This window comes from Protobothrops mucrosquamatus, unplaced genomic scaffold (assembly GCF_001527695.2).
Source record: "Protobothrops mucrosquamatus isolate PMUCROS unplaced genomic scaffold, P.Mucros_1.0 scaffold1623, whole genome shotgun sequence".
NCBI classification, from domain to species: Eukaryota; Metazoa; Chordata; class Lepidosauria; order Squamata; family Viperidae; genus Protobothrops; species Protobothrops mucrosquamatus.
Genome location: NW_015387784.1, coordinates 36,377 through 52,745, shown reverse-complemented (window position 1 = coordinate 52,745; position 16,369 = coordinate 36,377). Strand labels below are relative to the sequence as shown.

Below are 16,369 nucleotides of genomic sequence, written 5' to 3'. Positions count from 1 at the left end.
TATTTGGATTTTAATTGGTTTTTAGAAGGGGTAATTTTGTATATTGTTTTAACATGCTGTGAGCCGCCCTGAGTCCCATGGGGAGAAGGGCGGCATATAAATTTTGTAAAATAAATAAATAAATAAATAAATAAATTTAACTACAGCAATATACAATTGCTGCTCAATTGAATATGGAAGAGGGAAGGAACCCAAAAACAAGACTTTGCTGAAATGAAGGTCAAATGATGCTAAGGAGTAGGAAGGTAGCATGAGGATTGGAGTACCTAATCAGGAGTAAGACAGAAAGGAAAGGGGTGTGTGGAAATACTGATGTCTGTTGTTGTGGAGATGTGATCTGCTGGCCTAATTAAAATAGCTGCTTAGGCCAATTTTATTACATTTTATCCTGGAAAGGCAACAAACTTGCAAAGGGCAGTTGGTGTGCTCCAGCCTTCCCCAGTCTGGAAATATGCTTCTTGGCTGTGGAATCTGGGGGCTAGAGTCCCAATGCATCTGGAAGAAGACCAGTATACTTTAATTTCCATCTCAATTGAGTTGCTTTAAAAGGGGATTTACTGCCACTTGAACTTTGTTTCTCTCCTTGGCCAGCCTATGGCTGAGAATTCATGGCTGCATTTACAGCTGTTTGAGAGTCAAAATACCCTTTATATTTACATTCTGAAATAGTTGCTTTTTGAATGTTTAAGAGCAAGAATTATCCATCTTCTGATGCACTCACCTCTCATGTTTTTGCAGAAGTAGCTGGTCTGATTGTTTCTCATGACTATGAGAAGATTAATCAGAACTAATAATTTATGCAGAAATGAAATTGGTGGTTCATAGGAAAATAATGAATTTTTCACGGCACTCATGCAGTTTTCTCAAGACACAGAGTTTGAGCCTTTGTAATATAAAGTTTGACTAGCATGGATTTAACTTGCTTTTACCACATTTGAACCCTTGATAGAGTTTCCTCTTTTAAAACCAACCTACCAACCAACCTTATGTATGGTCCTTTTTCTCCAGCAATGCGGGGTGATCTCTGAACACACTAAGAAGATGTGTACACGGTGAGAACAGCCTTCTCTTTTAATTTTTGGATGCTTTGGTTGCTAGTGCAAAGGATTCTAGGTCACAAATTTGCCCCATTTGCAGTGGCTGGTTGGGAATCTGGCTTGCTTGTGATTAGAAGAACTGGTCTTTTCACTACTGACCACTCAAAATAGAATTCACACTTGGGGAGAAAATATGCATTGAACATTGAAGGGAAGAAAAGTGTGTTTCCACAATTGGAGGAACTTGCAAGACACTTGTCACCTGAGTAAAGCCCTATCATTGGAAGTGATATTGCAGAAAAATGTTGAAGAAAAAAGTGGGAAGGGAATTCTTTCTCACCACTTTATTTTACCCTTGCAACTTTGGGAGGGGATACTTTGCCTACAATAAAGTGTCTCTTCTTAATCTTGATATATCAAACATTGACATAAAATTAGCTTTTTAATGTGTTTTCAAAAATCCTCTTGGAAAAGATTCTTAACTGTGTACAGATGAGTAAGCAATGGGCTTTAACTGGTTTCTTATGAGAGATCCAGAAACCTGGGAGCTACACAGCAGCTGTTTAAAAGCTTTCTACATATTTTTTACCCATGAATTGGGCTTCCATGCTTGATTAAAAGCTAAGATAATTTTACTCATTACAAAGAGTCAGGAAGCACATTTTCAGACTAACACAATTTATAAGTCACCAGCTTTCATGAGCTACAACTCACTTTATCAGATACGGAGAGTGGCTTAACTGATGTAGGATTTAAATACATATGGATGAGGTGGGAGAAGGTAGGGAAAGACAGGATGATTATACAGATGGTTTCATGGGGTACAGGTTACAAAATCTTATCAATTAACCATTGTAATGTGTTAAAAGCAGTGTGTGTTGAGACTTTCTGAGATAGGCTGAAAAAACTGATGTAAGCAAGCTCTGCTGTCTGGCACTCAGTTGCTGTGGAAAAGTGTCTTTTTGTTCCAAAATGACTACTTTGAGATGTATAATCAAAGCCATTTTTAGCCATTTTAGGAGGCTAAAATGCTCTGCTGTTACTTTCAAGACCTGATGTCAAACTTGACTCAGTTAATTCTTATGTACAAAGCTTGGTCTGTTTGTCCTGTCCAAAAGCCAGAAGGGGACCGCTGGCAGTGGATGGCATACATGGAATTAGAGGAACAGCATGTGAAGACACCTTATGTGTGAAATTGATGAGTCCTGTGATGGTGTAGTGTACAGTAAATGTGGGGCAAAATTGACATTTGGGTTGTTGCAGGGTCTGATTCCCATGTTAGCATCTTTGTTGTGTTTCATACTGCTTGGGAGAATTTGCTTCAGATGGGTGGTATATGTCTGCAAGTACAGTTGCATGTTGGCTGGGGAATTCTGAGAGATGAAATACAGTACACACATATTAAAGTTATATGTTATATACTGTGTTTCTCCGAAAGTAAGACCCTGTCTTACTTTCTTTTGAGCTCTGAAATAAGCAGAAGGTTTTACTTTCGGGGAGGGCTTACTTTTTGCCGGTACTGGCACCAGTAGGCCGTGGGGGTGGGGCGGGGCCTGTGCATGGGGTGGAGAAGCAACACGGCGGCAAAAGTGTGGTGGCGGACCAGGTACGGTACTGGTGTGGCTGTGGTGGGTGGCGGCGGAAAGGGCGCCGAGCCTGGCACTGGGCGAGTTGGCCCAGATCTTCCGTGCGACCGCCGGAGCGGCCCCCACACTGCCGGCCTGCCAGGGCCCTTCACCAGCAGCCGCTGGTGGAACTGGCTACCACCGGCCCCGCCCTCTCCGTCCCACCACCTGCTTGCCTGTGGCTGTGACGAACCAAACCCTCAGCGAGCCCTGGGCTCCGCCTGCCCTGCCTGCTGGCCCTACTGCTGCTAGGACATTTCTTGGCCACGTCGGGTGCCGTGCGGCCAAGTGGCTGTCCATGCTGCTTGCCTTGCGGAACTCTTTGCCCTCCACCTGCATGCCTACTCGGTGCTGCAGGTGCTGGGCTAAGAGCTGAACCTGGCGCTCTTCGGGCCCTGGCAGGCGCTGCACCTCTCATACCAGCTGGGCACTTTTGGCCTCTACCGGCTGCTCCCGCCAGATTGCCTTCCGCCAGGTCGGCGGCTACTGCCGCCACAAGGTAAGGAAGCAAAGCAGGTGGCGGGGGTGGTAGAGTTGCTTTCCTCTGCCTGCCGGACACCTGCCGAAGCCGCGCAGGGTAAGGTTGCCACGCCCCCCCGCCCAGATGCCCTCGCCTCCCCAAGCGTTTTTTTTTACTAACCTGCCTTTCAGCTGCATTGCGTTTCTCCGTTCGCTTCTCAGCCTTCGCCCCATGTTTGTGGGACAAAAAAAAAAGTTCAATCAGAATTTCTAACTTCTCGCGAGATCTTACAAAGTTAGAAAGTCTGATTGAACAATGTCTATTTCAGTCCACCTTGTATTTATGAACTAAAAAGCCGGTGCAAACTATAAAAACTACAAATAGAAAAATAGAAAAGAAAAAAATTGCGGGGGAAAAAAACAAAAGGACAGGAGAAAGAGGAAAAAAAACCCTTTCTCCTTCATCCCAACAGGTAAAAACAATTTTAGTAGCTTATCTACCATCTTTAAATACAGCATAATTATCCCCATACCTCATCTCTTAATTAAAAACATCAAAATATTTCATTAAACGTTCTTTACTAAAAGTCCAGTAAGGACAACCACATATATTCATATTCTCTCTCTCCCTCTCTCTGTCCCTCTCTCTCTCTCCCTCTCTCCCCCCCTCTCTCTCCCTCCCTTCCTCCCTCTCTCTCCCCCTCTGTCCCTCTCTCCCTCCCTCTCCCTCTCGGGTTGCCGACCCGTGAACTAGGCAAATGTCCCTTTTATTTATGGGTATGCACATCATTCATTTGGACCTATCAGGCAACAGATCCTTATCTGGCCATCCTGCCAAGATTACAAGCAAGAGTAGCATAAGATCATAAATCATAAGAATATGACAAACCACAGTGATAGCCAAAGACTTGTCTTATCCTACATTCTACAGTAGTGGCCAAAATCATGGAAACCTTTGGGGAAAAGTGTATTTTTGAGGTTTGATGGCTAATAACACCACTTTTTTTTGTAGTACCATAAAATTATATATCAATGGAAAGATAATTTAATCAAGAATGTAATGCAACAAAGTTTGTTCAATTATCTGTACTGTATTCTATGAAAAGGCGTAGCCAAATGACCAGAAAAAGGAAGCACAACTTGCTTAGGTTGATATCAGGTAGCTTTCCTTCATCTGATTGTAGCCAATGAGCATGAGTGTTTAGAGAGCCAATCAGGTGTCATCTTGTTTTGGCAATGAGCCAATGAGATCACAGTAGGATTCAGTTATTGATGTCATGTATTGAAGCTGAGAGGAGGACATTTGTCAGTGTGTTATGTGATCGCTATCAAGTTGGTTGGTTTTTTTTGTGTTCTTTCATTTAGTGAGCTTGTAAAACGTAATAAAATTAAAGTAATGGTGCAAAGAGTTGACTGGTTGCCCAGAAAGCGATGTAAAATAGTATTATTAAGTGAACAAGGCTACAGTTATAAAGAAATTAGAAGAAAAATTGGTGGAAACTTAACCAAAGGTGGCATTTCTACTGTACACTTTTCCCAAAAGGTTTCCACAGTTTTGGCCACTACTGTATTTCTAAAGTGAGAACTTGATATCTACGAGAAGGCCACCCCATTTTGCCTCCCCAGTGACTGGATGGCTGAACTTTTAACCATCATTACTAGCAAATATAGATAAAACATAACCTAATTTATGTGAAGTTGGCTAGCCCCTTTTAAAGCTCTTTGCTAATGGCTTTTGCCACATTTTATATTAACAGATTTCATTGTAACTATGCACAGAGTGTGAAGCAGTACTTGGTTGTGGGTTTTTTGGGTGGAGGAATCTCCCTTAATTCTTTTTAATCAATTCCAGAATTATTAAAGAGGTGTCTATCTGATGTTTCCACATCCCATACATTTTAATATTCCCATTGTTTGCCATTTTTCTAAACTGAAGGCCTCCAAGTTTGTGTTATTTTCAACTAGGCAAGTTGTTTCAGCTTCTTGATCATTTTTGCTGCCCTTTTTTAAAGTTTCAGTATATAGGCAATATTATTTATCAGGTGTGGCCATTGGAGCAAATGAACAATTATGGGGGTTTTTTTGGGCGGGAGGGCTTCTCTCTTTCTTAGGTTTCCTAACATTCAGTACTGGGAATTTTGTAGAGGATTAGAGTATATGCTTTCAGTGATAAAGTGATAGAAACCTGTGCCTGGCTATGGGTCATTTACAAGGATGTAGGCCTAATTTGCTGCAGATGTTAAACTTGCCCTGTATGAATTTTTTTCTCATCCCTGGCTAGAGGCAAAGCCAGTGTCTCACAACCTTGGCCATTTTACGATGTGTGGACTTCAACACTGAGAGTTCTGGCTGGGGAATTCTGAGAGTGGTCATCAGCACATCTTAAAGGAGGCAAAGTTGAAAAACACAGGACTTCCAACTTCTACACTGGCTCAGCACCTTGGCAAACAGGATCTTCCAGGACCAGATAATGTTTAAAGTACTATAGTAGTTCAAATACAGTACTCAAATGGATCAAGGCAAACATCTATCCATTTCTGCCATTGCTTTGCTGTATGTCTACCTGCCATAAATACTAAATACCAAAGGAACAATGTGTGCATATTAAAGGAGAGACTCAACCTAGAAATAAGGAGACATTTTCTGACAGAACAATCAACCAATGGAACAGTTTGCCTTCAGATGTTGTGGGAGTTTCATCACTGGAATCTTTCAAGAAGAGACTGGACTGCCATCTGTCGGAAATGGTGTAGGGTCTCCTGCCTGGGTGGGGGGGTTGGACTAGATGATCTACAAAGTCCCTTCCAACTGTATTATTCTAATTCTAATTCTAAAGAAGATCTGGGTACTGGATCCAGCTCCATTCTCTTGGTTTTCACTGTGCCCAGGTATTCTCTCACACACACACTACACACTTCAGCTATTAGACCAGCGGTTCTCAACCTGTGGGTCGTGACCCCTTTGGGGGTCGAACAACCCTTTCACAGGGGTCGCCTAAGACCATCGGAAAACACATATTTCCGATGGTCTTAGGAATCGAGACACCGCTCCTCTATCTCCTTGCCCTCCTCTTCCTCCTCCCCTTCTTCCTCCTGCTGCCCCCCAGGCGGCTCGGGCGGGTGCCGGGACAAGAGGGGTGCCTGGGGGAGCAGCCAGGCTGGCGGAGGGGCTGGCAGGGGCCGCGCGGCACCAGCCCCCACCGCGGCTCCATCAGATGGATGGAGGGCAAGGCCGGGCAGCGTGGAGTTCCGGCTGGGGCGGCGGCGGCTGCTTCCTCGCCCTCCTCCTCTCCTTCCTCCTGGTGCCCCCCGGGTGGCTCGGGCGAGTGCCGGGGCAAGAGGGGTACCTGGGGGGGAGCAGCTGGGCTGGCGGAGGGGCTTGCAGGGGCCGCAAGGCACCAGCCCCCACCGCGGCTCCATCGATGGGCGGAGGGCGAGGCCGGGCAGCACGGAGTCCCGGCTAGGGCGGCTGCTTCCTCGCCCTCCTCCTCTCCTTCCTCCTGCTGCCCCCCAGGCGGCTCGGGCGGGCGCTGTCCCCACCGCAGCTCCATCGATGGTCGGAGGGCGAGGCCAGGCTTCGCGGAGTCCTGGCAGGGGCGGCGGCCAGGCCGGGGGCAGCGGGGACCCCCGACGATGCAGCCGGGCCGCCGCCACCGGAGCCACTGCCTCCCGTCCTGCTCCCCCTCCCCGCTCGTTCAGCTGAGGACGCGGCGGAGGCGGAGCCGGGGGGGGCGGGGACCCCCAACAATGCTGCCGTAAGAGAGAGAGAGAAAGAGAGAGAGGAAAGAGAGAGAAACAGAGGAAAAGAGAGAGAGAAAGAGAGGAAAGAGAAAGAGGAAAGAGAAAGAGAGAAAGAGAGAGAGGAAAGCGAAACAGGAAAAGAGAGGAAAGAGAGAAAAAGGAAAGAGAGAGGGAGAGGAAAGAGAAAAAAGAGGAAAGAGAGAGAGGGAGAGGAAAGAGAGAGAGGAAAGAGGGAGGGGAGAGAGGAAAGAGAAAGGAAAGAGAGGAAAGAGAGAGACAGAGAGAGACCATTTTGACATCTAAAATAAAGATAACACTGCATATATCCTTTTTTACCTTTATTTTATATATACACACACAAACACAGATACATACATACATACATACATTAAAGGTAAAAAAGGATATATGCAGTGTTATCTTCATTTTAGATATCAAAAGGGTTTTGCGGCTCCCAGTGTTTTGTTTTCGGTGGGAAACGTGTCCAAGTGGCTCTTTGAGTGTTTTGGGTTGCCTACCCCTGTCCTAAGGGAGGCTGCGCTGCTTCGTGGCCCTTTCCGCGGAGGAGACTGAACTAAGCTCTGCCGGCGCTGTCGCCCTCTTGGCTCTCGCTCTCTCCCTCTGCCTGCCTGGGCGCTTCTCCAACCAGGCTGGGTGGAGCCGGCGGAGCGGCCTTCCTGCCCCCCCTCCCTGGCCAGCTGGATGGGGGGTTGGGGGTCACCACAACATGAGGAACTGTATTAAAAGGGTCGCGGCATTAGGAAGGTTGAGAACCACTGTATTAGACAATACAGGTAATCCCCCAGATACAAGCATTTATTTAGTGATATTTCACAAAAATGAGATTATTCAGAAAAGGGTACTTACATTAAAAATTCAAAATTGCAATCAAAAACAGGCCTCTGTAGCCATGTGACTTTGATTCAGTCTCGGCTGCTGCGGTGGCCATTTTAACTCTGTGACTTGCCTGGGCCGGTTCAGGCCTACAGAGAAGCCAGAAGTGGGGGTTTTTTTTGTATGTGTGCCTGGTCACATGGCCAAGCAAGATCAGGCCGGTAGGACCATTTGTTTTTGTTTTCCTGGAGATGGGTGTGGAAGATCTGCTTGCTGGGCTTGAGGACTGGGCTTGTAGAGAGCTAGAATTACTTCTGTAAGTATTTTAAAATATTCTTTTTTGTTACTCTATAGCAGTGGTGGCGAACCTATGGCATGCGTGCCAGAGGCGGCACTCAGAGCCCTCTCTGTGGGCACTTCTCTGAACTGCTGGTGGCGGGCTGCAGAGCCCCAGAGTGTGCCAGTCGAGGGGCCGGCAGGCTGTGGCTGCTGACGGACACTGTCGGCCCCCATGCGCTCGCTGGCCTCTGTGTGCGGGGGCCGATGGTGTCAGGCAGCAGCTGCCCTGGCCCCTGCCTTGCCCTGAGATAATGGCACCCCCACCCTGCCTCGCCTCACCCCGCAGGATGAGCCTCCTACCCACCACCCCACCTGCCAGAGACCCCCTGGATCTCCCCCAACCCTGCCCGGTCCCCACAGGCATCCCTCCCCACGAGCAACATTGAGGTAACCACGCCCACCTTGGCCACACCCACCCAGTCTGCCATGACCACCACAGACACGCCCACCCAGTGGGCCACGCCCACCTGGCACCCGGCAATAAATAAGTGGGTTTTGGGTTATTATTATTATTTAAATTTATATACCGCCCTATCTCCCTTACGGGACTCAGGGTGGTGAACAGGCAATAATAAAAATCACAATAAATATTAAATAAAAAGCCTGTTCTAAAATAGCCCATATAAAAACCTCTCCCAAAACAATCAGAACTACGCCAGGCCGGCCGCATGGAATAGATGGGTTTTCAAGGCTCGGCGAAAGAGGCGCAGGTCCGTAGTTGTACGTAGGTCAGGGGGTAGGTCATTCCAGAGGGCAGGAGCTTCCACAGAGAAGGCTCTCCCCCTGGGGGTCGCCAGCCGGCATTGACTGGCCGACAGCACCCTAAGGAGGCCCTCTCTGTGGGAGCGGACTGGTTGAAGGGAGGTATTTGGTAGGAGGTGGTCTTGCAAATACCTAGGTCCATTGCCATGGAGCGCTTTAAAGGTTGTTACTAACACCTTGAAGCGCACCCAGAAGGCCACAGGCAGCCAGTGCAGCTCGCGCAGGAGAGGTGTTACATGGGAGTATCTAGAGGCCCCCAAAATCCCCCGCGCGGCCGCATTCTGAACTAGCTGGAGCCTCCAGGTGCACCTCAAGGGGAGCCCCATCTAGAGAGCGTTGCAATAGTCCAGGCGGGAAACAACGAGGGCTTGAGTGACCGTGCGTAGGGCGTCACGATCCAGAAAGGGGCGCAACTGGCGTATCAGGCGAGCCTGATGAAAAGCCCCCCTGTCCACGGCCGTCACATGATCGTCTAAAGACGGGCCGAGCATCCAGGAGGACGCCCAGGTTGCGGGCCCTCTCCGTGGGAGCTGACTCGCCCCCGATAGCCAGAGATGGAGCCAACTGGCTATGTCGTGACGCCGGAAACCACAGCCACTCGGTCTTGGACGGGTTGAGTCGAAGCCTGTTCCTCCCCCATCCAGACTCGCACGGCCTCCAGGCACCGGGACATCATTGTAGTTTGGGCACTCAGTCTCTAAAAGGTTCGCCATCACTGCTCTATAGTACTGTGCTGTATTGTTTATAATTACTTTGGGAACTGTTCTGCTTTTTATTGTTTTGGAAGTACAGTACTTTGCAAGATTGATTGTTTGCATTTGCCTGAAACTTATAGCATGTGGCTGCTGCTGCTCCTTTCCCTAGCATAGACCCACCGGAGATACTGCTAACACTTACTGGAAGGAAATCCCCCCCCCCCCCCCCCCCCCATTTTGGATTTTGGCTGGAGAGGCTTGTCCTGATAAAGAGCAGTGGTTTTTTTTTTAAGGTTTTAAATTTAAATTGCCTCCAGAGGTTGTGTGTGTTCCCTCACTGAAGGCTTTTAAGAAGAGTCTGGATAGGCATTTATCAGAAATACAGTACAGTACTGTACTCTCTTGTGAGAGCAGTGGGTTAGACTAGATGACCTCAAGGTCCCTTCCATCTCAGTTACTGTTGCAAGCCAACAGTTCTGTAAACTCCACCCCCATCTCTCTCTGCATGCCTGGCTGGAGGCCATAAAAAGGCAAAAAAATGATAAGACCCCCGGCCCAGATGGATTACCTGCTGAGCTCTACAAATCATTACAAGATATACTAAGCCCAATATTGAAAGAACTATGTAATGAAATACTTTTGGAGGCTAAAATACCAAATACATGGACTGAAGCTAACATTACCATAATACCCAAAGAAGATTCTGACTTGACACAAATAAAAAATTACAGACCAATATCGTTATTAAATGTAGACTACAAAATTTTTGCTTCAATAATAGTAGAAAGACTAAAGAAATTTCTGACCAAATTTATACATACAGACCAAAATGGCTTTCTACCTAAAAGACAGATAAAAAATAACTTAAGATGATCCTAGATGTTTTAGAGTACTATGAAATTCATCCAGGGAAACAGATGGCTTTAATATTTCTAGATGCACAGAAAGCGTTTGACAACATAAACTGGCAATTTATGTTCCAGCAATTAGAGGAAATGGACTTTGGAGAAAATTTTACAAACGTAATCAAAACAATTTATCATAAACAAACAACCAAAGTAATTGTAAATGGAGATTTTACAGAAAACTTTGACATTAAAAAAGGCACAAGATAGGGGTGTCCACTATCTCCACTATTATTTATATTAACACTGGAAGTATTGAATAGAAATATCAGGCAAGATACAGAAATTAAAGGACTGGAGATAAAAAATGAAAAATACAAAACTACAAGCATTTGCAGATGACTTGGTTTTCATATTAGAAGAACCGCTTGAAACAAGCGTTAAGCTTATGGAGAAAATAGAAGAATTTGGAGAAGTGGCAGGGTTGAAAATAAACAAAAGACTAAAGTACTAACTAAAAACTGAACAGAAAAAAAAATCAACTAGCAAAAAAAACCCTTCAGATAGTCAAAAAAGTTAAATATTTGGGAATTTATTTAATAGCAAGATGTGCAACAATAAAAGAAGACAACTATGTAAGATTGTTAAAACAAATAAAATTGGATCTGGAAAAGTGGAAAAATTTACAACTTTCAATGCTGGGGAGAATAGCAACAGTGAAAATGAATATCTTACCAAAAATACTCTTTTTATTTCAAATGATACCTATAAGACTGGGAAAAACCTTTTTTGATGAACTAAATACACCAATACTGAAATTTATCTGGCAAGGAAAAAAAGCTAGAATTAGACTGAAAATGTTACAAGAAGCTGGAGGGCTTGGATTGCCGGATTGGATGCTATACTACCAAGCAACTATATTAACATGGCTAAAAGAGTGGATAATGCTTAGAGATAAAAGACTATTATACCTAGAGGGGCATGACCTACAACTTGGATGGCATGCCTTTCTGTGGTATGGGAAGAATAAAATACATAGATATTTTCAAAACCACTTTATAAGAAATGCACTTCTTCTAGAATGGGAAAAAATAAAAGCGAAAATCTATATTAAAATACCTGGATGGCTTTCAATAATGGAAGCATTTGCTTACCCAAATTTAATCAACTACGAGAAAGTTGTGACCTATAAACACATTTCAGACAGTGAAGGGAAATTGAAAGACAGACAAGATTTACAAGAACAAGGTATTGAATTATCATGGTGGCCATACTTGCAAATTCAAACGAGACATGAAAAAGATGCTAAAACAACGGGATTTTATAAATGTTTGGAACGTGGCTCAAGATCCCAAAACAAACAAATTCTCAGGAAACCGACAAAATTGACGTGGTGCCTGTCCCCTTAGGGGTGGCCACTCCCGGGGATCCGGGGACCGTTTGGATATCCCGGATGAGCCCTCAAGTTGCTTGGAACGTGGCTCAAGATCCCAAAACAAACAAATTCTCTTGAAATTCCAGCAACAAAGTTTTATTCAAAAAGAAGTGTTTGCAAAGGCCTGGTGAGCTGAAACACATGCAGGAGTTCAGCCACACCTTAAAGAGCTGTTTGACACATTTTTATATCCTACCCCTGACGCAGATTCCCCCCTCCCCTATCGCACTCAACGCCCCTTCCCTAATCATCCGATAAACTATCCGGACCGCCTAAAACCACTGTCCCTCCCATGTTCCACTGTCCCTTTGTGCACATCCTATCTATCACCATCTAATTTTCTGTTAACAAAGCTCGGCTCCTATAGTTATTTCTGTATTTCCTCTGCTTGCGGTTTAGGTTAGCTAGCAACTTCTGCTTTTCTTATTTGTATATAGTTTACTTGTCTGACTTTATGACTTTCAGGTGGCTTCTTCTATCAACCTTCATTAGAAATTTCTGAGTAATACTTTATTCCTTTCATAAAGAACAGACAGAATTTGATCAGATACTGTTAAAAACAGATGAAAAATTGATTAAGAAACTCTATAAATATTTGTTAAACTTAAAGATGGAAGAGGAACAAGTAAAAAAAACAATGATAACATGGGCAAAGAACTTGGGATATAATATAGAATTAGAAAACTGGCAAAGATTATGGGAAAGAAATGTTAAATTAATGAAAGTGGTGGCTTACAAAGAAAACTTACACAAAATGTTTTACAGGTGGCATCTAACACTGGTGAGATTAGCGAAAATGTTCAAAAATACATCAAATAAGTGTTGGAAATGTAAACAAAAACCAGGTACTTATTATCATATCTGGTGGACATGCCCTAAAGCTAAAAGGTTTTGGTCAAAAATACACATATGGTTGGAAAAAATGACTAAAAAACATATAGATTTCAAGCCAGAACTGTTTCTGTTAGGCATAATAGGAGAAAACTACCAGAAAGATTGTATATATTTAATTTTACATGTATTGACTGCAGCAAGAATTGTATTTGCCCCATACTGGAAAAATGAAAACTTACCAATGGAAGAAGAACTAATTAAGAAAATTTTAGATTGTGCAGAAATCGACAGATTGACATTGAAGATAAAAGAGAAAGAAGACTCAGTGTACTTTAGAACATGGGACAATTTTTACCAATGGTTAGAAAAGCGAGTTAGAGAGAAAGAAACATGATATATACTATGTACCATTGAATATATACTAGTAAGAAAAAGACTATTGAGTGATTAACTAACATATTGACTATGATAATATAGAAATTAACTCTTATTGTTTTTTAAATACATGAATCCAGACAATATGCTGTTTGCTAAATATTAAGAATGTTATTTTTTTAAAAAAAAAACCAACCCTAATCCTAACCCTAACCTTAACCCTAACCCTAACCCTAACCCTAACCCTACTTGCCAGCACCAGGTATAGAAGAGCTGTTCTTACTGGGCGATTTTGGAGATGGACCTAGGAAGATCCTAATATTAGGCAGAAGTACTTGGCTTTACATTCTGCAGTCATCTGTCACCTGGTATATGGATGGGACTTTTGCAATTGCTCCCAATCTGTTTGCTCAGGTTTACAGTGCATTCAAAAAGTATTCAGACCTCCTTTACTTTTGTCAATTTTTTTATGCTGCAGCCTGATTTTACAGTTGTTGAAATTCATTTTTTCTCATTAATCTACACTCAGTCCCCCATAATGACAAAGTGAAAAGAAAGAACAAAAAACTGCTACAGTTCTTGAGATTCTGTACAGGTTACTAGAGTTTGCCCTGCTGGTAGATGGGTGTATGCAAGCAATATGATTGTTTCAGAGGCAGGATGGCTTGTTCACAATATTTTCCAGCTCTGAGCATTTGGTTATTCCTTCAGTTTTTCTGACAGTGTTGATCCCCTACTGGAATCTTGATGCATTAGCATTATGGGCGATGAAGGAGCAGGAAGCATGTATTTCACAACTTGTGACTCTTCTCTGATCTCCTCCTTTGCTTGAAGGTCTCTTCGCTGCCCCCAGCACACTGATGAACAGCGGAAGTCAGTCAGGATCTACCTCCTGGGATCCTCTGCGTAAGTGTAATGGGATGGAAGGAATGCAGGAGAAAAACTGTTTTACTCCAAAATATATTTCATGTGTTTCATACTGTTTAGCTGTATGAATGTTGCTGAATTTTGCTAACTTTCAATAATTTACTGTATTGCAAACTATCATTTATACACTTCTGAGTCCCAGAAAACCTAACTTAGACTTTTTTTTTTAACTTTTTAGACTTAGGCATATCTCATCCAGAGGTTTTCAAGCATATCTTTCTGGGTTAGAAATCCAGTCTTATATTACACACATTCTGCACTGACGGAATCTACATTTGTAGGATTTTACTTTTTTTTAGTTATAAGTGAATGCTCTGCATAGCTATTGCTGCAGTTAAGATGATTGACCTTGCTCTTTTCCCCTTCTCATATATTTCTTCCTTTGCTTAGCTCACTTCCCGAGACAGAAAGCAATGTGGAAAATGATAGCTTTGATGCAATAGAGTGTCCAGCCCTCATGAGTCGGCTTCAATGGGATGGTTCTTCAGCTATCTCTCCCTCTGATTCAGCTTCATCAAAAGCAAGTAAGAAAGTGTATGTCTGCTTGAGGAAGAGAGCAGGCTGAGGTGATAATGCCTTGCATCTTAAGTACTGGGAAAATGTACCCCAAGATAACTTTTAACTGTGAAACTGGGGGTGGGGATGGGATATTTGTATCTTTTTTTTTCATAGCACATTCTACTAATCAACATGGAAGGGGCAAGGGCACCAAGCATTATCACTTAGGATGTCTGGTTTATCTTGTTCATACCTACCCACATGTCTGTGGAGATTCTCAATCATCCAGGTCATAGTTGTCCAAAATGTGATTTTTGAAAAGGCAACTGGACTTCGTTTTACCCTTGAAGACATTTCACTTCTCATCCAAGAAGCTTCTTAAGTTCTGACTGAATGGTGGAGGATGGAAGGATTTATATTCCTTGCAAGTCATCTGGTTGTTAGCACTCTTTCTGAGAGTCGTTGAGGCCACTTGGGGGTTTATCTGTGCAAACGCATGGCACAACATAGGAGAACAAACCCATCAGGACAAGATTCAGCAGTCCATCTTCATTTGAAAGACAGAGGTCACTCTTTTGAAGACAGCAAAGTCCACATTCTGGACAGAGATGACTGCTGGTTTGAAAGAGGGGTCAAAGGGGCCATCTATGTCAAAATTGAACAGCCCTCTCTCAACAGCCCTCTCTCAACAACAACACCTATCTCCTCTTTACAACACAGTTCTTTCAGCAGTTCCAAGAAGGTTGCACACTCACTTGCACTATTCAGGTGACCCTGAGGGCACAGATAAATCTCCAAGTGGCCTCAATGACTCTCAGAAAGAGTGCTAACGACCAGATGACTGCAAAGAATATAAATCTTTCCAACCCCCACCATTCAGTCAGAACTGAAGAAGCTTCTTGGATGAGAAGCGAAATGTCTTCAAGGGAAAAAGAATATAAAAGGAAAAAAGAATGACATTGCTATAGGAGTATACTACAGGCCACCCAACCAAGCAGAAGACATAGATGAACTCTTTGCTAATCAATTAACAAATGTATGTAGGAAACATACCACAGTAGTAATGGGAGACTTTAACTACCCTGATATCAACTGGGAGACAAACTCTGCAGCAAGTGGGAGATTGAACAGATTCCTAACCAACTTAGCTGACAACTTTGTCACCCAAAAGGTAGAGGAAGGAACTAGAGGAAAAGCTATACTAGACCTAATTCTTACTAATAGAGAAGAAGTGATAGAGGGAGTTGAAATTGTGGGAACAAGAGTGACGATATAATATTGGAATTCAATATAATGCAAACACAAGCAATAGAATATAATCATAAACTTTAAAAGAGCTGATTTTAACAAACTCAGAGTGAGTCTAAGCAAAATTTCATGGATAAAAATCTCTCTGATAAACTGAAAGACAAAAAGGATAAGTACAAAAAATGGAAAGAGGGACACATAACTAAGGCAGAGTATCAGCAAATAGCTCGAATCTGCAAAGATGAAGTCAGGAAATCAAAGGCTCAGAATGAACAAAGACTTGCAACAAAAGTCAAAGATAATAAAAGGTTTATTTCAACATATTAATAACAAGAAAAAAGTCAAGGAAACAGTAGGTCCACTAAAGAGAGAAGATGGCAAGGAAGTAACAGGCAGTACAGAGAAAGCAGAGCTGTTTCACTCATTCTTTGCATCAGTCTTCACACAAAAAGAAATTATAGCACAACATACCCCAAAAAAATACTGCAAAAGACAAACTAGAAACAACGAATCAGCGAACACCTAGAGGCAAACAAAGTCATTACTAAAAGCCAACACGGGTTTGTCAAAAACAGATCATGCCAGACAAACCTTATTGCATTCTTTGACCAAGTGACAAAATTAGTGGACCAGAGGAATGCTGTGGATATAATTTACTTGGACTTCAGTAAGGCATTTGACAAAGTAGATCACAACCTACTACTTGATAAGATAGA

General features: G+C 43.3%; 1 protein-coding gene across 1 annotated transcript in view; it reads left to right on the top strand.

Annotated features, from left to right (window-relative positions):
• LOC107293454 (ataxin-7-like protein 3) overlaps window positions 1-16,369 on the top strand; it is a 61,953-nt gene that overhangs the window by 42,000 nt on the left and 3,584 nt on the right. The window contains exons 9-11 of the mRNA XM_015822606.1: window positions 1,009-1,052; window positions 13,815-13,886; window positions 14,298-14,431. Of these exons, the coding sequence (XP_015678092.1) occupies window positions 1,009-1,052; window positions 13,815-13,886; window positions 14,298-14,431 (250 nt within the window). The remainder of the gene's footprint in view (window positions 1-1,008; window positions 1,053-13,814; window positions 13,887-14,297; window positions 14,432-16,369) is intronic.